This window comes from Stegodyphus dumicola, chromosome 2, assembly GCF_044657685.1.
Source record: "Stegodyphus dumicola isolate Sdum_Otavi_A_Nest chromosome 2, ASM4465768v1".
In the NCBI taxonomy this organism is placed as follows: domain Eukaryota; kingdom Metazoa; phylum Arthropoda; class Arachnida; order Araneae; family Eresidae; genus Stegodyphus; species Stegodyphus dumicola.
Window position 1 is genome coordinate 153254360 of NC_140769.1, and position 22480 is coordinate 153276839.

The window sequence follows — 22480 nt, forward strand, 5'->3', positions numbered from 1 at the left end:
CAGGATTCTGTTCCTTGCCACACGGCCAAAATATCGAAAGAGTGGTTTCGTACAAAGAGCATTAAATTGTTGTCATTGCCAGGAAACAGTCCTGACCTCAATCCTATCGATAATTTGTGGCACCGTTTGAAAACTCGTGTCCGAATGAGGCGCCCATCAAATAAAAGGGAACTAATTCAGGCTATAATTGTTTCCTGGCATCATGTAATAACGAAAGAAGAGCTTAAAACTCTTGTCAGCTCAATGAAACGTCGATGTGAAGCTGTAATCAAAAATAAAGTGTACCCTACTAAGTACTGATAACTCACTGCAATCATCACTATCTAATGTATATCGATAACTATTATCGTTTAACTTTTTTGTATTGCAAATAATTGAATTTTGTGTTTTGTATTGAATTCAGTAATAAATTTTCTTTAAAATGATATATACAAGTTTGCATTTTGTGAAACGTAACGTTTTCTATAAACATGCAAAGTTCAAAAACATAAAAATTTGCAAAAGTGTCCACAATTTTGGCCACCACTTTATGATGAACACCATACTCTTTGAGAATTTCTCATGTGCATGTAGGTATTAATTTACATGTCATCTCACTGCCAAGGATGACAGACACATCCCAAAATAAAGCTTTTGGATTCACTCGAATACACTAGACGAGGCCCACTAGATATACCTAGTCTAGATCTGAAATATAGGAAGCGTGTTAACTGCAGTATAAGAAAAATGTAGCATTTGCAATATGAAAATCATCGTAATGCTTCTAAAGACTTCGTGAATGTAATTCTAAAGACTTATATGTGGCATGCCTTGTTTTTTCTTTTTAGCTCGTATCCAACTTAACTATTTCTTGCACGGTTGGCTGCATTAAACGGATAAGAAACGTAATACCGCGCCACCAAACTGATAGATTTAGATGTTCAAATATTCGAACAACACTGAAGACTGTTGTGTTTGGATGTGGTTTTTCCTTTTTAAGCCTAAACACGAAGCTATAGGAGAGGATTAGTATCTGCTCTCCATTTCATACTTTTCTGCTTTAGGACTTCTGGAAGTGGCAACTAAAGTATTGCCACTTCGGGCTTTTTCTTTCCTTCTAGAAGTATTCGCGGTAAGAATATGAAAAATTTTAGCCTATCTTTCATATCATGGAAGAATTCTTTTTTTTTTAAACAAATAATTACTAAAATAAAAATCAAAGCACCTCACAGTTTAAAACTATATTCCCATCGAACGTTAATCTTCGAATATTAACTAGTATCGAATATTTATTAGCAAGGAAATCTTGTTACTGGTTGCTTTAAGAGCAGAAATTAAAAAATAAAATTCTCATATTTTCAATAATCCGAAACAAATAGATTATTTTAAATAAGGAAAACTGAAAAAGAAGAGTTTAAGGTCGGTAAAGCTGGGAAATTAACATGTATATTCTGTTTGCCAGTTGGTTTTGAAAAATTCATTTACCTATAAATGGCTCAGATTCATTTCCGTTTACCTATAAATGGCTCTACCACTATGAAACACACATTTTTTAAATACAACTCAGTGACATAATGAATCTTGCTAAAAACTATGATAACTGGATCACTTACGATTTTCACGAATCTTTAGTGCATTACATTAATTGGCCGACAAGCATGTCCTCCTTCCCTGATAGACCTTTTACTATTAGAACTGGCCGACAAGTTTCCATCTTTAGAAATACATATTCGGTTTGCATTCAAATACAGGTCTGGCAGATATGGCACTAGTGTAAAACTATAATAAGTTCCGATAATGGGGCTTTTGGTCGAACAGCTAATTAAAACCAGTATATGACTGTCCCATTATTGGTGGAAAAGAAAAGAAAGTGCGTTATATTCCATAGACAACGCAAGGATTGAGAATTTATAATTTTTATCCAAAAACAACTCACGATGTCAGTTAGCTTTACTTTGAAATTTCCGCGGGTTCCATCTCATACAGAAACCACTAAAAATGAACAAGCGGGTATCATTGCGAAAAAGTTTGCCAACGAATCTCACTCAAGCACACTAGATGTGACACTTCCAAGCTCGAACCTTAAGGTCATACTGAATGAAGAACTCGTCAAACAATGGAGCGTTTTCTTGGGACACTTTGAAACAGCGGGAAGAAGGGTACACACCGTTCTTCCCTAAAATATTAGTAGTTCAGCCTCGGTTCGAATTAGGCAAATGGTCTGGCTGCACGAACATATTCCCCCCCCCCGTTTATAACGCCAATACAAGCGAGTTTTTGCCTTATGCTAATAGCCACGTGTATTTTGCCCTCTGCAAATAACCTTACTAATGTGATGTCTCTGGCTATGTCCTTTTACGACTAGGTTTAGTGAACATTTATCTGCACTTATTGTGTTGCACACAACTTTTGGGATCAGCTGAGTAGACCTACTCTTTTGATTTCCATAATTCCAAAACTGTTTGTCATACTATTCATTTTCCTTCCGCTTAGTTGTTTTTTAAATTAAGATTTTTGCAATAACATTTTTATATCTATACAAGACTGTTTTTTTCGGTTAGATTATCTGCATACTCATTTTCTGTGTTCTCCGTGATATACTCGGTTTGATTTGAAATAAGAGTTAAAATGCTGAAAGGCGGAAAATAGCTAGTTACCGTTGTTCTCATTTTGTGCTCTGGTAAAAGTCATTTTTTAGCGGTATTAATGCTTACATCGCAAAGCTTTTTGCGTCCTACGCAAGGATTGAGAATTTATAATTTTTATCTACGTTGGGTGAATATTTTACGTGATACTAATAATTTTACATTTTTGAAACAGCGTGGTCTTTATATCCCCGTGTGACAAATGCACCCCCTGTATATCTTTCTACGGATGAAATGGAAAACAGGAGGAAATACTCTGAGTTGATGGAGACTAATTTTATTATTCCAAAACCTTGGGAATATGCGTGTAGAAACTGGCTTAAAATCCAGTATTTTGTGGAGATTCATTCTTGGAACTAAATCCGGTAACATTCAATGAATGGTGTCATTTTCTTTGTATAACTTGCATAGTGTGATCAAGAACTAATACTGACGACGGTTCTTGTACAAATGCATATACATTTTCATTCGGAATAATTAACTGTTCCGAGTAATATTACCACTTCCCGACACGATAATACCAGCTTAGATCTTTTTTTTTTTTTTTCCCTGTACGTTCTTACAAAATGAACCAATAGAGATTTTTACCGTGTATTTCGGGTTTTATCTGCCATTGGATTACCGTATTTCACTTGCATAATTAATAACTGTATCAGGTAAACAACAGTATCCGGTTTACAACAGAAGCAGCAAAGTCTGTAAACGCCGAAGCTCATGAATTTATTCCTATCACACTCTGTAAACCTATGTAATGTCCTACCCATTAGTTTAAGCTGTTCTTTATAACGTAAGCAAAGATCATTGCTTATGAACTACGCTTTGTACGCTGAAAATGTATTTTCATATAAAAAATTTAACTCTTCTGGAATAACAACTGCTAAAGAATACGATAATATTGCCTCAGGTAAGTGCTCTATATTGTGCTTGAAATATAATACTGTTTCTTATTTTAGTTTACCGTTCTTTGTACGCAAAAAATTAATTCAGATTTATGCTGATAGCCCTCGAGTACTTTGCCATAAATAAATAAACCAAACCAGTCAGATTTATGCTAATATAAAGGACATTAATCGTATTTGATTTAATCTGCTGTTGTATTGCCTGTTTTTCCCACTTCCATGTTTAATATTCGCAAGAGATATTTTTAACGTAAAATGAGAATTTTTAAGTGTGATTTTTTTAACTGATAAGTATTCTTATTTGGTTAATATATCAGCTCTTATTTATTTAACAGTTGAATAAAATTATAAATTAACAGATTTGAGGTCATATTAGTACTCGAGATTTCTAGTTTATTTTTGAATTAATGCTATACGCAGTGATCATTAGTTATGGTATTACTGAACTTCCTGGCTGGGTCATTAAATTCCATGCATACGCAGGGCTCACCAGTTGGAAGCGAATCCGTTTTTGCTGACTATATCACGGCCTAGAATTAGTAAAATTAACCAATTTTATAACACACTGTCAACATTTATTTTTGAGTGAAAAGAGAAACTTCAGGCAAATGTATCATACAACTTCGCCGATGTTAAAATTAAATGAAAATCTAAATTATCAGCAGGAGAAATAAGCTGTGTTTTTTAATGTATGCAAATAAACACCAAATTTTTTATTTAAATTTTAGGTAACGATTTAGTGGCCTGGGTTTGTTTGATTTAGTTAAAGCACACTATTTGCCTAACGGGAAAAATGCCATCGTGAAAGACTTTTTAAGGAAAACTGGCTCGCATCTATGTTACACATGGGGAAAATCACGAAAACGCTCATGTATCCAGCCCATTCATTGGGATTTGAACCCAGGGCAAACTACCAGTTTCCAGCGACTTAACTGGTTGGCTGCTGGTGAATCCTATGATTGACTGGCAATTCAACGATTTACAAGATCAGAAGTAAAAGCCAGATTGACTACTATCGGAAATCAACGTTCAAAGGAGCAGAATACAAGGTCATTAAATACGACGCACTCAATTTTAAATTATTTTACTGGAAAATATATGTAGAGAAGCTTAAGACTCCAAAATTAAGCACAAAAATTTTATTTAATAAATTAGTAAATTTCAGTTTGAGCTCTTTTGGTTACCATGCAGATAAGTTATATTCTATTTCCTTCCGCGTATTCTTATAGCAATGTCATTAAATGATCATTTTGCTACAGACTGCTGTGTCTCATAAAAGCTCGCCAAAATGTGCGTTGAACAGTTATAAAATATTTAAATTCTGCGCAGCACAACACGCATTGCGCTTTTTGTTGCATCTGCGTGTGAACTGGATGGTTAAAGGAAGTGATGTCTTTACAACCGAATTCAAAACTATGACATTTTATTATTTTTTCTTTTTTTATATATATAAAGAAACTAAGTTTGATTGATTTACAAAAAATATAAACTGTGATTTAAAATGTGTCCTCTTTTCCAATGACTATGTATCAGCACACTGAAGATGTCGGTGCTGTTAAGTTTACGTCAGATGCCGATTTTACTAAACGTTTTCAATTAGTAATCTATTTCATTAATTTTAAGACTTAATTTTGCGACGAAACAAACTAGTAAAAATGCTTCGACTTCTGACGATATCTAGCAACAAGAATCAACTAGCTAAACCATACTTCAACGAGCGCCGGTTAAGGAATGGGCCTATCTGGGCGGCCATCGGGGGGGGGTTAGGCTTAGTGAAACACCAAATGTAACAAAAATTACTTTAAATAAGCTGTTGCTTTTACGCTAAAAGACCGCTAGGAAACAAAAATGCTGTCGTCCGCTACTAAGGCTTCTGCGAAAGCATCAGTTGTTAAGGAATTATTTGAAGATTTTTTATTAGAATAAATTTTTATTTTACGTAATGTTGCATTTTGTATGGCTACCAATGTAGAAACGTATACTATATCCATCTAAATTGCAATACTAGAAAAAAGCCCAGAATGAAAAAGCCAAATTTATTGAACAAATAATATAAAGTATAAGGATTAATTCTTTAAAAGTTCAACTTTGTTAAGATTTGTTGAACACGAAAAAAATCAGTATTTTCTGTAGTCGCCATACGTGGCAGTTAACTGCTGCGATACTCGTCAACACTAAAAAAATATTTTGGATCTGTACTTCGGGTATATCAATCCATATTATTTCACACGTCGCAAAATTCATCTGACGTACCTGCACATGTGTAACGTGTATACGAGCCAGTTTCCCTTAGAAAGTCCTCCACGAAGGCATCCCTCCCCTTAGGCAGATAGCCCTAGTGTGCTTTGCCATAATTAAATACACACACCGTACCTGCGCAATTTCTATCCTATGCCACTGCTTCTGTAACCAGAGATCAGATGTGTTTACTTCCCAATAAACCGGAATGAGTGGGTCCGGGCAGCAATGCGATATAGTGCACAATGAAGAACTGCTGGTGAGCGATAAAAATTGAGTACAGGCTTGCATTGTCTTTATGAAACTTTGCCACAGGCAAGCCTTGAATACAATGGGAAAAAAAAGTTTCCAGAATTTCAATGACGTAGAGTGTAAAATCCAGCGGTACCCCAGATGTCGAACTGCTATAGCAATGCTTAATGCAAGTGTTATGATATCTAGCCCCATGGTGCCACCAAATTCATCGTGGATCAAATATGATCATCGTGGTATAAGCAAAGTCAAAATTCTTTTTTTCGAGGGAAGCACCTTGCTAGTCTTCTTCCGAGTTCGACGTTCAGACATCCTTTCAGTCACATACGTCAGTGGCAATCACAGCAATGAACGCCATCTAAAGATTCCGTTTTTCTGCAGGCAAAGTTAAATGGTAAGTGCCTACAAATTTTATTGTACAACAGAACCTAATTCTTGTGCTGTTGTTCTTGATGCTGCTGTGCATTCCATTGTTATACGCGCGGAAAATGTCTACCCTTTCATTCATGGTTATGATTATATTGGTAAAATCATTCCCATCGGTTAGTCTGTTCGTCTTACACCTCCAGGGGGTGGACACTGGAAATTCTGTGAGGCTGCTGGCTAGGATCTGTCTCTAGGCGTACTCGGCCACGGGGACATAAAAACACTTTGCTTGGCAGTTCCCCGTGACCTGTGGGTATTCGCAGGGCGACCTGTCCTCATTTATTCGAGAGGCCCATATGGAGAGATTTTGTGAGCTTTGTTGTAAGTCAAATGCGATGTCAGACCTCCAGCGTAGTACTGGCAGGTAGCATCTTTGACGGCAAGTCAAATTTCAGGGGAATAGGTCACGCCTCAGAAGTATCACCAAGAACAGGGAGTGGTGTTCCCTCGGGCCTACTTTGAAAGTAAGATTAGGAAATTTTGTCCGTTGAATCCGGAATTGGGGCTCTGGGTGCCCCGTAAGGGAATTTGTTTTGCCTCCCGGGTGACTTTTGGCTGGACTACCACCCCCTTGCATAATATGGGGCTTCCAGTCCATATAGTTGCATTCATTTGCAGGAGTACGTAGAAGTTTGTTGTTGTTGTCCACCTTACACCTGGTGTGATTGGTGTAGTGGTTAGCTGGTCCCAAACTCGATTCCCAAAGAAGGCACAGATGTTTGTAACTGTCTAGTGTCTGTGCGGCACGGCTAGTCGTTAAATTAATACCAAGAAAGCGCATACTGGCTATAAATACAATAAAACCGTGTACTAGTAAAACCACAGAATACATAAAATAATAACTAGATTTTCACAATGGCATGTAGACAATGAAACTGTTACAAGCGTGTACAGATAACTACAGATCCCCAACTTCGCAACATACGGGGAAACACTGAGGGATGCTGGTCAGAGGGGCAAATGCTGGCACTTAAACTTTAGGCTTTGAAAGATCGCTAGGACTGCAACACTGCAACCTTCTAATTCATGTTATGCTTTATAGAGAGCAACACGTTATTTAATTCTATCAATTTTCAAATTGTCGTAATCTATATAATTAAATATTTACTGATACGAGAGTTACATGCCGCACGCAGCCTCAAGGCCGAACATTGAAATTATTCCCTATTATCACTATTTAAAGAAAAATTAAATGTATGATTTTTTCATTTTTTAAATGGCTTTTGAGCTTTGCTTCCATTTGCACATGTCCGGTATGGGTGTAAAAACATCCAATCAAAAGAAACATTTCATTCACAAACCATTATTTGAAGGTGATTGAGAATCATTTACATTTCCTCAGACACATAGATAGCATTTCTCAAACCTTTCAAAGAATCATTTTATTTAATAAATAAGTCTGTAATATTTTTCTAGTATACTTTTGTGGAAAAATCCCCCAAATGATTGGGCTATCCAGAAAGTAGATTACGTTTTGGAATAAAAAATAAACAAAGTATAGGAAACAAATTTTATTATATACAGATGAAAGCCACACTCAAATACTACTTTTCTACATAGTCACCATACAAATTAAGGCATTTATCGTAGCGATGTACGAGCTTGGAAATTCCTTCGTCGAAAAATTCGGCCGCCTGCGCCTTCAACCACTTCGTTACCTCTTCTTGCCTTCCATCTTGCACAAAACTTGTGGTAACCAAGCTTTTCGCTGATGATTTCGTGCAACAAACTTCGCGAAATTTGTGGAAAACTCAAAGAAAGTTCCGTTATTGTGAAATTTCGATTTTCACGGACTTTAGCATCCACTTTTTCGAGAAGTTCGGCGGTCACTATGCTGGGTCTCCCACTTCGATCTTCGTCGTGAACATTGGTTCGGCCATTTTGAAATCTTATGACCCACTGACGCACTCCACCTTCAGTGATAATGTTGTCCCCATACACTTCACGAAGCTGCCGATAGATTTCTATCGGTTTACAGTTTTTTGCAGTCAGAAACCTTATTACTGAGCGCACCTCGCAGCTCGCGGGATTTTCAATTAACGCAGACATTTCAAACCGTCACAGTATCTGAACGGAGCACAGCACGAACCTCTCACTAGCACGGCTAGATGCAGACTGAGCTGCGCAACGCTCTGACCCCAAGATGGCCGCGCTAGCCCCGCCCCTAGCGGACACAGACGGAAACGTAATCTACTTCCTGGATGGCCCTCGTATATTATAAGAATTTCGATTTAGATGCGTTTTTCTGTCATTTCTATAAGTTAAATACCTTATAAATTTCATTGGAGTTGCGTTTCTAGCAATTCCAGTGAATATTTAAAATGTATGCAATACACAGTTCAAAGTGAGGAGAATCCAATTATAATTTCAACCCTTTCGTTCCAATAGGCTGGCAAAATTTAAAAATTAACTTTAACTATATTTAATAGAGAAAATATCTCGTATATCGCCGTTAGAGGGCGCTTCGCTTCTGAAAAAGAATGTTAGTTTTTTAGTTTGCGACGTAGTTAGTTAGCAGTGAACCTTCGATGCAATCCAAGTTGCTTTGTAAATAAAATGATTATTTTTGTAGATTGTTGAAGTATTTCACTTCATTTAGAATTAGAACCACCTTTCGCAATATGGCGCATCGGTGCCGAGAACCTTTGGCCAATTTAGAAGTTTGTGTTTTTTAATTTTGGATATTATTTTATGCGAAGACAGCCAAGGTAAGCCTGTATTTTCTATTTTTATATAATATGGAAGATCTTATTGCTAAACTGAAATCGAAACGAAAGGTATTGAGGACCGGAGTGTCCAAGATATTAAAGAAAATTGAAACCGAACTGAATAAAGATGATAGTAGTATAAATGTAAATGTATTAGAAGAAATTTTAGACCAGTTAAACGAAAAATCAAAATCCTTGAGCAATTTAGACGCTGAAATAGAACGAGAATTAAAAGTCGAAGAAGACGAATTTGAACTTGAAATCTCATCCGCTTTGGAATATGAAGAGAAAATTCAAGTGTGGCAGTTTAGAGGAAAGAAAAAGTTGAAAGAGTTGAATAAGTTGGAAAATTCGGACAATGCAAATAGAGACATTTCTAATGAAACCGTTACAGAATCCCAAAACGAAAGTAACAAATTCACTCGTCTTCCAAAATTAACGATCTCTAAATTTTATGGTGATTCTTCGGATTGGTTAGAATTCATAGGTCAGTTCGAAAATGCGATTGATAAAAATCCGAATTTATCAAAAATAGAAAAATTAATATACTTAAAAAGCTTTCTTGGAGGCTCAGCCGCCAAAGCTATTTCTGGTTTCGCTCTCATCGAAAATAATTACGAAGCTGCTCTTGAACTGTTACGTTCCAGATTTGGTCAAAAGAACATCTTAATTAATTCGCATTTAGGACAACTCTTAAGTACTTCACCTGTTAGAAATCCTAATGATATAAACGGATTAAGAAAACTTCTAGATCACGCCGAAGTACAGATAAGAAATCTTGAAGCATTAAAAATAAACTCTGATACCTACGGAAATCTGTTAACGCCTTTAATTTTGAAATTACTTCCTAATGAATTCGTTCTTGATTATAGCCGAAAAATTAAAGACGAAAATTGGGATTTAAAAGGTTTGTTAGCCTTTTTGAGGAACGAAGTATTCAGTAGAGAACGCGCGGCTTCTGTTAATTATAATTCTAGAGAAAAATATTCGCGATTGGAAAAGCATTTGCCCTTCAAACATAAACATTCTCCAGCCATAACGAGCAAGCCGTCTACAGTTGAGTTATTAGCGGCGTCATCCGAATCGCAGTGTCTGTTCTGCGGGAACACAAATCATAAATCTGCGGATTGCGAAATTTTAAGTGTAGAAAAGAAAAAAGAGATCTTAAAACGTGAATTACGGTGTTTTTTATGTTTGGGTCGATTTCACTGGATTCAAAATTGTAAACAAAAAATAAACTGTGCCTTCTGCTTTAATAAACACTCGAAAGCCATTTGTTATTCATTCCATCAGAAGAAAAATAATGAAAAACCTGAAAAGAAAACGTCGGATTCGAGCGTTATTTCCGCTGTTTCGTCATATAATTCCGATGAAAATAGATCTAATAAAATATTATTACAAACGGCTTCTGCATTGATCCGAAATAATGATAAATCTGAAAATGTCAGAATTCTTTTTGATAATGGCTCAATGAGATCTTTCATAACTAAAGATGTATCTACTAAAATGGAACTTCCGATTGTTAGAAAAGAATCACTTTCTGTTTATTCCTTTGGTGATAAAAGTGCGTTAGAAGAAATTTTAAATGTTGTTAGAGCAAAACTAGAAAATGTAAACGATCCTAATCTTAATATATATATTGAGCTTCTTGAAACCGAAAATATATCCAATACTGTTATCTCTCCTCCAGATTTGAACTTTGCTAAGAAAAATAAAATTTTACAAAATTTACAATTAGCAGATTGTTGTAGAAAAAGTGACAAAATTGATATTCTCATAGGGGTAGATTTCTACTATTCTATAATTACTGGTAAAATTAAAAGAATTTCAAGAAATGTAGTAGCCACTGAATCTTTATTTGGGTGGTGTTTGCAGGGTAAAGTAAATAATGATCATAGTGAATTATTAACTATGAAAGTAATTGTAAATGAAAACTTGATATCAGATCAGTTACAACAGTTTTGGAAGCTAGAAAACTTGGGTTTGGAAAGTGATACTCAAAACCACAAAACTGTTGATTTAGAAATTATGAAATCTTTCGAATCTGATATCAGGTATAAGAACTGCAGATACCAAGTAAAATTACCTTGGAAATCGAATTGAAAACATTTAATGGAAGATAATAGGGATATAGCATTTGAAAGATTTAAGAAATTGAGTAACAAATTTAAAATTGATAACTCTTTGTTTGTTCAATACACAGAGGTTTTAAAGGATTACGAGTTAAAACATATTATTCAACCAGTTCAAGAAGACAATCAAAATGATAAAACCCTATTTTATTTACCTCATACAGCAGTCATCAGAAATGATAGAGCAACAAGCAAACTAAGAATAGTTTATGATGCTTCAGCCCATAAACCAAAAACACTCTCTCTAAATGACTGTTTATATACTGGTCCGAACGTATATCCTGATATTTTTGATTTATTGATAAAAATTAGACAAAATTTGATAGCCTTTACAGCGGACATTACACAAGTATTCTTACAGATAGAGTTAAATGAAGAAGACAGGGACGTTACACGATTCTTTTGGAAAGATGATCCTGGTGATAACAATGAAAGTTTGAAAACCTTTAGATTTACAAGAATTTTGTTTGGAGTAAAATCTAGTCCCTTTCTTCTAGCTGCTACTATTAAGCATCACCTTAAAAAATATTCAGAAATATATCCTGAAACAGTAGAACTCTTAAAGAACTGCCTGTATGTTGATGACATTATTGGCGGTCACCAAAATTTAGAACAAGCCCTGAAAACAAGTTTAGAAATTGTGAACATTTTTAATGAAGCTAGCATATCACTACATAAGTGGCATACTAATTCCAAAGAACTCAAAGGTATTTGGCATCGCAAAGAATTTTCGATGCAAGAATCTCCTGAAATTGTCCCGATTAAAGTGTTAGGAATTAACTGGGATACGGATAATGATAATTTTTTTTTGACACTCAGCACTTGACAAATTTCATTTCCTCGTCAATCAACTCAAAACGTTTTCTATTGCAAACCACAGGCCGCATTTTTGATCCTGTCGGATTTTATGGCCCTTTCACTATAAGAATAAAGTGTCTGATTCAGGAAATCTGGTCTGCCAAAATTGATTGGGACGATGAACTGCCACCTGATCTTAGTTATAAATGGAAAGCTTGGTACGAAGAAATTGAAGAACTGAACCATCTCAGAATCCCCCGCTACTATTTAGAAGGAATATTAGATGCAGATGTGAAACAAATAGAACTCCATAGCTTTTCTGATGCTAGTTTGAAAGCTTATGGATGCGTGGTATATCTGAGAATAGTTTTGAACAATGGAACTTTTCAAACAGTTTTTGTTGCTTCCAAGAGTAGAGTTGCACCTCTGAAATCCCTTACACTTCCTAGATTGGAGCTTTTGGGTGCGCTTTTATCCGCTAGATTGAGTGATAAAATAGCAGAATCTTTAAAATACGAAGTAATCCCCTTCCACTGGACTGATTCTCAAATAACGTATTTTTGGATTCAGGGATCTCCCGAAAGATTTAAATCTTTCATCAAAAACAGAGTTTATGAAATTCAGAAACTAACTGAAAGCAATAATTGGCATTATTGCCGTGGGAAAGATAACCCCTCCGACCTCATATCACGAGGAACTACTGTTGCTAATTTAAGAAATTGTTCACTTTGGTGGTTTGGACCAGAATGGTTGCAAAACAAACGTATAGAATGGCCAGTTCAACCGAAGTTTGACGTGGGAAACGATAAGCAGCAACTAGAACTCCGTAGTAAGATATCTGTTTATGACGTTGTTGTGAAAAGAGATGATCAACTATTGGATATAACAAAATTCAGTAATGTGCTGAAATATCTCAGAATTATGGCATGGGTTAGACGTTTCGTTGCTAAGGCAAGAAAACTGCCTGCTAATAGTGGAACATTAAGTGCCTTTGAAATTCAGGACACTGAAATTTTTTGTGTTCGTAAATCCCAGATGGATTTCTTCACACCTGAAATTAAGGCTCTTCAATCTAACAAGTCAATTTCTCCAAGCTCTGATATATTCAGCTTGGCACCGTTTCTTGATGAAAATAAAAGTCTCCGAATTAAAGGAAGATTAGAAGAAACCGAATATACAGTTGACGAGAAGCATCCAGTTCTTCTTCCTAAAGATTCCAAATTTACTGAATTAATTGTAAAAAGGGAACATAATAACGTTCTGCATGCGGGAGTTGCAGCAACTTTAGCCAAACTAAGACAGAAATTTTGGATTCCTAAAGGCCGTCAGTTGGTAAAGTCTTAGGGAACTGTTTAATTTGTCGGAAATACGCAGTAAAACCAGCGAAACAAATGACAGCTCAGTTACCTAAAGATCGAATTGTTGAAACTCCACCTTTCTATGTTACAGGCGTGGATTTCACAGGTCCAGTTTACATCAGGTCTGGAAACGACATTCAGAAATCATACATCGTATTGTTTACGTGCGCTGTTACACGAGCGTTACATCTAGAACTCATTTCCAATACGTCTGCAAACAAATTCATTTTGGCTCTCAGACGTTTCATTTCGAGAAGAGGAAACTGTCGCACCTTTTATTCAGATAACGCGAAAACTTTCAAATATGCTGCCAAAGATTTACAGTATTTTTACAGCATAATTAAAGGTACAGAGTTTCAAAATTTTCTAGCAAATGAAGGCTTGACTTGGAAATTTATCGTCGAGCTTGCTCCATGGTGGGGAGCTTTTTATGAACGCCTTATGAAAACCATAAAGGAACCATTGAAAAAGATATTAGGCAGAGCTCAATTGAATTTTGAAGAATTTATGACTGTGTTGACAGAGGTCGAAAATATTGTGAATAGACGTCCTTTGACCTACGTTTACAACGATTTACATGAACCTGAACCGCTTGCACCGGCTGATTTTCTATTGATCGGACATAAGGATGAATATCCATACAACTTTGCTGAGATCCTGAATAACTCTCCAACAAGAAAGAGTCTAATAAAACGAAAAGAATATCAGACAACGCTTATAAAACAGTTCTGGGAAAAATGGAAAAATCAGTATCTTCTTGAGTTGAGAAATGCTCACTTCTTTGGTACACCAGAAGCCAAGAAAAATCTTAAAATTGGTGATATAGTTTTACTTGAAGGAACAACTAAATCTAAGTTCCTCTGGGATTTAGGTCGAGTAATTCAAGTCTTCAAAGGACGTGATGGTCTTGTACGATCATGTGCGGTAAAAACTAAAAAGGGGGACATTAAGAGACCTGTGCAATTGATATACCCCCTTGAACTATCAGACTGAAAATGAATTAATTTTGTAACCTTTTAATTTTACTTCTTATATTTCATATTCACTAACATTAATTTTAGATAATTAGTTTAGTTATTACTAATAATTTACTGTTTGTAATTTGAATTAATATTTACGTATTGAGTAACATTTGAATTGATGCAGTTAACTATATTTGTTTATTTTATAGAATTTCCTTTTGCAGTTTATATTTACATCAGTTGAATGTATTTGATATGTAAGTTGCTTTCTTATATTTTATTATTTGTATGCTAAAATAGTGATAATTTTTGCAAAAATTATCAGGTGGGGAGTGTGGAAAAATCCCCCAAATGATTTATATATCGCCGTTAGAGGGCGCTTCGCTTCTGAAAAAGAATCTTAGTTTTTTAGTTTGCGACGTAATTAGTTAGCAGTGAACCTTCGATGCAATCCAAGTTGCTTTGTAAATAAAATGATTATTTTTGTAGATTGTTGAAGTATTTCACTTCATTTAGAATTAGAACCACCTTTCGCAATAACTTTCTCTATGCTGCACCTCAAAAAGTACTATTAACAAAACTCTCTTGCTCTTGATAAACATTAGTCACACAGTTCTAACAAAACAAAACAAACAAACAAAAAAAAAAAAAAAAACAAAACAAAAAAAAAAAAGTATTCTAATATTTTTTAAACGAACGGAAAAAGAACTTGTTGCCATTAAAACGTAACTGAAATATAATTAAAACTACAAGATTATGTTTATGCTTTCGCTTATATATTAGCTGGGAAAATGTAAAGATACATAGTAGTATACGGTAATTAAGCTTATAACTGAGAAATGCTTCTAGTAAAAACCAGAAAGCATTATTTGTAAACTGTAGTAAGAATAGCCAAAATTGAAACTAGCATTTGTTTTCAAATTTCCTGCTTATATTTCTGTAATATATATGGAATAAAACTATTTAAATAGAGCTTTTATTTTACATATTTGCATGTAATTTGCATTTTGTTTTAATAAAGATTTTTTTTGATAGAAAAGCATATGCTATGAAGCTTACTTGGACACTGAAGAATTTTAATTCAAACTATTTTTAGTCTATCAAATTTGAAGCTTTCCTGCGGGGAAACTTGCATACTGCCGCAGTCGTTATTGTCTAAAAGCTTGGCCATGTTCACGCGTGGCAGCTGGATTGTGTGATAGGCAAAAAATTAATAAAGTAACTATGGCAACGGAAATTTTTAGCTTAAATTCTATGAAAGGTAAAAAGTTTTGACTTCCATAAGAACTTTTATTTCGCCTGATGTGAGGAAAACTAATGATCTTCCAATTTCTCCGTTATTTAAGTTTCCTTGCTTTCGACTGTCTTAAAAACTCAATGGTATTAATTTGCCTGCTTTCAAAATTTATTTCTTAGATCTGAGTTCCTATCATCTATATTTCTACTTTTCTAGAGTAACAAAATCGCGAGATTTGAAGGTTATTTACGTTTGCTGATTCCACACATCATATGTATAGCCAGCAAGTTTTTTAAGAAACCGAAAAATTTGGATTTCTCAAGGACGTCGAATGGTATTCCACAAGTTCTCAACTAGAATTTTCGAAAATGAAATTTTGAGATAAAATGTAGAAGGAATCAGCAGGAACATTTTAGCTAAAGTCGTAAAAAAATCGAAATAGAAAAGTTCTGCAAAATTTTTAAGGAAGATTTTAAAAATATTATTACAATAATCGGAATTGAAATCATATTTTATTTCTTTACCATCACTAATTATTACTTTTAATACTTTTTTAATCTAAATTTAATATTTTATTGATTAACTTATTTCATTCATTCATGTTTTTATATTTTACAGATGATCAAGCATTAGGAGGTCTTTCGGAATATGCTTCCGAATTTCTTAAAGACCATTGGCAAAAGATGTCCACAAACAACTCGTCGTATCGTTCTCTTACCTTTAGCGATACTTGGAGTTTTTGGCTTCCTAATCAATGTGCACATTTCGTAAGTTATATTTAATATATTTCTTGAATAATAATTCTTCACTATGAGCTTAGCTTTCCCCTTTGATTATTGTATCACACTTTGGAAACACTTATTGCTTGCAAAGCGACCGCTTTCTCAACACAAAATGCTCCTGTCTGACCTGCTAGATGTGCTCAATCATGGTTCGAAGAGCATGATAATGAAATAAAGAAAGAGGAAGTTAAAACTTCGTAGTAAAGAAAGAGAAAGCTGAGCTCTTATTATTCACGTTTCCTACGCAATTTATTGTATATGCTTATTGCTTGGAAAATCTTTGAAAGTTTATTTTAACCTTTTAACTGTCATGCCCGAGATTATCTCGGGCACAGCACTGGTGTTCGAAAATGTCACGCCCGAGTATTTCTCGGGAGATGTTTATTTCGGCTACATTTGGTTTTTCCAATAAAAAAAATTTGATAATTTGTGTACCCAAATCATCAAAATAACTTGACAGTTAAAGGGTTAAATGCTATGATTCTTGCAGTGACAATTCAGAATTACCAGGTGACCTTCTGAATAATGAAATAATATATATTTATTAGGGAAACTGTTTAAACGTTCGCTAAAAGCTCAGAATACGCGAAAACCACCAACCTTGCACCCAGTAAGTAAATTTTACCTTTTCACTTGTAAAACATCACCAGATTGCGCCAAGGTGTTTGCATTGATACGTATCTAATTTTTTAGAAAATTATTTTGCTGAAATCTTTAGTTAGCCGTGAATCTTAACTAAAACTGAACTAAAAAATGTATGCTCTTGCCCCAGTTTTCAACTTTTCGTTATCCTGCAGCGCTGACGCATATCTCGTCTCGTACTGTTTTGTCGTTTCTTGTACCTTTCAAAATGTTTAAAACCTTTTTAATCAAAGTTAATACCAAGTAAAGATTGATTTTAAACAAAAACTGTCGCTAAACAGCGTGAATTAGTATCATTTACTAATGGATGACCATGATATCTCATAACAAATCATAAAGTTTTCGCTTTGGTTTTATATAAATCCGCTTATTCCTTAAAAGGCCAATTTAATTTTTGTAAAGAAGAATAAAAGTTAATTGTAATTTCTATGCTTTTTCTGACGGTTTGAAAAATATTATTTTATACATACCTATGAAAATTATCAATGAAACAAGCATTTGAATATTTTCACAGCAGCAAGTATTTTGCACTTTTAATCCACAAATCCATTTGATTATCATAGCTTAAAAGTGAAAAAGCGGAAAATGACATAAAATAAAAATATTAAAGAGCATTTTTAAGAAAATAAAAAAAAGGATTTCTGTTAACTCTTTGAGGGGCAATAAATGGCAATTAACTTTTTCCGTAAAACTTGTTTTGGTATTACAATGAAATTATTTGCGAGAATTACACATATTTTGTCCTAGACGCGTGAAAAAAATGACCACTTCTGGTGGTTAGTGTCGGTGACCATCGCCCACAGAACACATCCCTTCAAATCAGTCTCTATGATACTCATGGAAACAGTTTATCTTTTTACAAGTAGAGAACAACTTTGCATGTGCTGCATTCCCATACATTCAAGATGCAACTTTGCATATGCTGCATTCCCACACTGTTCTTACAGGCTTTTTCTTGGTGCTGCAGAGTGCGCATCGTTGGGATGTTGTCTTCGGTAGCTGATACTTATTTTCTTGAAGACTATTAGCTGCATCAACTACTGGCTTATGTTTCTTGATTACCATCTAGTGAGCTACAAGGGAACTTCAGAAACGGTCAGCCTTGAAAGCCACTCACACGAGTGAGAAAGACGTTCAATAGAAAAGGTGGTTACTGTAGGTAACCATCGCCCTTCAAAGAGTTAAATATCTTTTTATTACCTTTTACATTTTATTTTCAATATGAGGAAACAAATTCATATGGAAATGTAATTCTCACTACTCTCGGTTACTTTTAAAACTGTTGTATAAATAATACTTTTTACAGTGTAAGAAAGCCGAAACTATTTTTTCTATTAAATAGACATAATATTTATATTGTTACGGATTTGGTATTTAAATAGCTAATGTTAGTTGAATTGTAAATTAAATGGTTTTATTTCTCCCGCAGTGCAGCGCGTGACGAATATTAAAAGAAAGCTAAGCCGGAAAATTGAAAATACAAGAGCATTTAACATTTAATAAATAACTCTTTTTGATTTCGAGAAACTTCCAGAAAGTCCTCGCGCGCGATTTAAAAATCTTATACAACGGAGGAAAACCTCTCAATTCAGTTAGGTAAATCCAATGGCGGACGGCTTCCGCCCTTCATTGTAAAAGATACCAACTTCAACTGGAATAAAGCTAGAACGCTCTTAAAGAAGCATGGACTGTACTCTGAAAGTGACTACTTCGGTCAGCAAATCCAGGACGAATTCAAGATATTGGTAAAAATACCAACTATTTTTAAACAAGTCCAGAAAATTCTGAAAGATGAAAAGGTGAGTTTCCACTGTTTTGAGCTACCTGCATCTAAAAATTTAATAGTAATCCGGCATTTACCGGCTTACATGGACATTAATGAAATTGCTGAAGAATTAGTCGCCAAAAATTATGGCGTCATCCGTGTCAACCAATTCAAAAGACGAAGAAATGGTGATGTAATTAACCTCCCCCTCTTTCTCATTACTCTTAAGAGAAATGACAAAAATAAGAGAATCCATCAAGAATCGTTCCTTATGGGAATGAAAATCAAAGTTGAGGATTACAAGGCCAGAGCGGGACCCTTGCAGTGTTATCGCTGCCAAGGGTTCCACCAACTCGCAAGCGAACTGCAATCACGAGCCGCGTTGTGTTCGTTGCGCTGAGGCGCACGAAACTTTCAATTGTTCAAAGGATAAATCTGAACATCCGAAATGTGCCAACTGTTTGCAAGTTGGACACACAGCCACTATAGAGGATGTGAGAAATTTCCACAGCAGAAAGTAACTCCCAAAGCTAAAACGTTCAATGAACGTATAGTGACGAATAAATCATGTGCTCAGGCATTAACTACGGGACTCGCTCCGGAAGCTATGAAAATGATGACAGAGACCAAACAAATGTTCCAACAACTAAGTATGTTGGTCACCTTCATTAAGGAATCTGGAATTCCTTTTCTGTGCAAGAAATTAATTGATGAAAACTCAACTACACATCAGGAACGAAATCCGGACTCTTAAATTCATGGATAATTACACCAGACGGCTGACAACTATCCGTTTCGTTTTCTGGAACGCCAATGGCCTCCATAATCGAATTGGTGAATTCCAACAATTTTGTATTGATCATGATATTGACATTGGCATGATAACTGAGACTCATGCAAAACCATGCCATCGTCTCAAAGTTCCGAACTATGTTTCATACAAATGTGACCGTAATTAGTGTAATTAGTGTCTATTAAATAATGATCACGATAGTATCTACTTTCAGTGACACCAAACTCAAGCAGCAAGCGTCTGAGGCTCATCCTAGTTTACGAGCTCTTCTTCCCGTGCCTTGTGTTTATCTCCTGACGTACTTGGACATAATATGCATATGTAAATAATTTAGAAGACTGATTTATATAATTAATTTTACTATTTCTACTTTCATGTATGTTTTGTACTGTATTTAATTGCAATTTTAGTGAGGTATTCTTCAGAAGACTCGCAACCAATGATAAGTCAGCTTGCAGCCCACGTGACAACTGGTCACGCCCCTTCGCTTTAGCTCCTGCCCTTCTGGACTCACACTTCGAACTTATTCTCTTTTCAGCGCCCAAAGAGCAAACATCTGATGACAGCCGAAACACATCAAGCAGAATGCTTGATAATTTCAGCATAAGCGTAACTTGGAACTTGGACAATTCAGTTAGTCAGTGATTTTAGTTAGCTTGTTGTTGTTTTAAGAGTTTGTTTAGAAAACTCCTCTTGTTGATTGTAGCGAATTCGCGGATTAGCTTTCTTTAGCTGTTTTGAATTAAGTTCTATTGAACGTTTGAGTAGTTAAAAGATAACTACTGTGAGATATTGTAATACTGCACAATAATTTGAGGAAATTTAAGCATATTTTTGTGATAAATATAAATTTTGTTCATTTTCCATCGGACTTGTGCATTCATTTCGTGACGAACCCGTATGCACGCAACAGTATTTTATATATGCTGACTGGGTGTGCAAAATACCTGCGAAATTATATTCTTCGTTTTACATTCATGATAGAGCCACGTTATCTTCCACATAGTAACCGGGAAAGAGAAGTCTCTCAATAGCTGTCATGGATATTACATACGCTCATCATACTTTCTGAGAAACGCTGAAGTGTAAAGCCTAACAGGCTTCCAAAGAGGCGTGATTGTTGTGGAGTGTTTAGCCGCAGCCTGTGTTGCGGAATTTTGGTTATCATCATCATTATGACAAAATCATTATGACAGTCATAATTTTCAGCTATTATGGCAGTGTATACTAAAAACGGTGAAATGGCATCTTCAAAGCACAGCACTGGACAGAAAACAAAGCTGACCGTTAGGGATAGACGGATTTTGAAGTACAGAGCATTTTGAATAAAAAGCACAAGCCGTCCTTATCGTAAATAACATATGATATTAATACATGTTTCCCGAACCCCGTCTCAAACAAAACTGTCAAAAAAGAACTTCAGGCCTTGAACATTTGTGGCAAAATGGCATTTCGTAAACCTTTGGTGGGCCCACCAGCGGCCGAGCGGTAAAGTCGCTGAACACTGGTAGTTCGGTCCGAGGTTCGAATCCCGCGAACGGGCTGGCTGCATGGGCGTTTTCGTGGTTTTCCCCATGTGGAACGTGTATACGAGCCAGTTTGCCTTAGAAAGTCCTCCACGAAGGCATCCCTCCTCTTAGGCAGATAGCCGTCGAGACTTTGCCATAATCACACACACACACACACACATGTAAACCTTTGGTAATATCATGTAACGATTTTAAATGACTTCAGTGGTGCAGAGCTTGTCAAGCATGGACCCCGCAACAGTGGCAAGAAGTCATCTGGTCTGAAAATCAGCATTCATCCTTTTTCAGATTCTGTATCTTTATCTAGTATGAAACATAGAAATGCTTCCTGTCGGTTTTGGATGCGGTATCTTGGCGCGGTCTTGGCCCACTTCTTCTGCATGTGAATATGAAAGCCGATCAGTATTGGAACATTCTGTCAATCCATTTGGTCCACTTTAATGCTTGAAGAGCAATGGCTTTATCATGACGATAATGCTCCCGTCAGCGCTGCTAGATGGATTCAAGCTTGGTTTGAAGAACATGATAAGGAAGTAAGATATCTCAGCTCCCATCTATTCCCTGACTTGGATATTATTAAACATTGAGGGGATGTTTAAGTTCATGCCTGAAATCCTCTTCCAGTTACATAATCCGTTTTGGACAAAAGAGTCATTTATTCTGTCCGCACATACAGACGTCACGCAGAAAATCATCCAAATGGATTCAGGAACGGGCAAAATGTATATTTCCGCTGAAATATGATACCCGAACTTTTTCGCGATTACAATAAGTCTTTTACTTTGTACAAGGAAGTAAACCATATAGGACATAAATATGGGTATATAAATTCAAAAGCAAGCAAATTTTTAATGCTCTTCTGTCTTCTGTATCTTGTTATTAAGACATCAAGTTTTTTAAAAATGTATTGAGGGTTATGTTTTTAGGTTCTTGCCTATTAATAAGAGTATTTACGTGTAGAGAGCTTTTTCAGAATACCTAATCTGGATAGTCTTGTGTCCAGGGTGAATGATGAAGGTAGACTGGGGAAAGTTTGATCCATAATATAGTGAAAATTGATTATTTTTTATAGCCGCATCATTACCAAGGACCATTGATAGATCGAATTCATGCGAAACTGGTGCATATTGTATATAAATTGTTCAATGTTTTCATCTGCTGTTTAGTTGACATTTCAAGTATTTATTTGAATTAAAGTTTTTTTTAAACTTCGAAATTCTTTGCTTTGTACCATTAAATCACCTTTTGGGTGACAACTTTCTCGACTATGAATTGTTCGTTCGATTTTGTGTGTGTGTTTAATAATTTTTGCTTCTTTATAGATTATTCTCGGTT

At 35.4% G+C, this 22480-nt stretch overlaps 1 protein-coding gene across 7 annotated transcripts in view; it reads left to right on the forward strand.

Annotated features, from left to right (window-relative positions):
• LOC118195618 (techylectin-5A-like) overlaps positions 1-22480 on the forward strand; it is a 234275-nt gene that overhangs the window by 208317 nt on the left and 3478 nt on the right. For 6 of the 7 annotated variants that reach the window (XM_085811297.1, XM_085811295.1, XM_085811293.1 and 3 more), the window contains one exon: positions 16253-16401. In XM_085811297.1, the coding sequence (XP_085667423.1) occupies positions 16253-16401 (149 nt within the window). Of the gene's footprint in view, positions 1-14606; positions 14655-16252; positions 16402-22480 lie in introns of all 7 variants that reach the window. The other variant, XM_085811296.1, reaches the window with a different exon arrangement.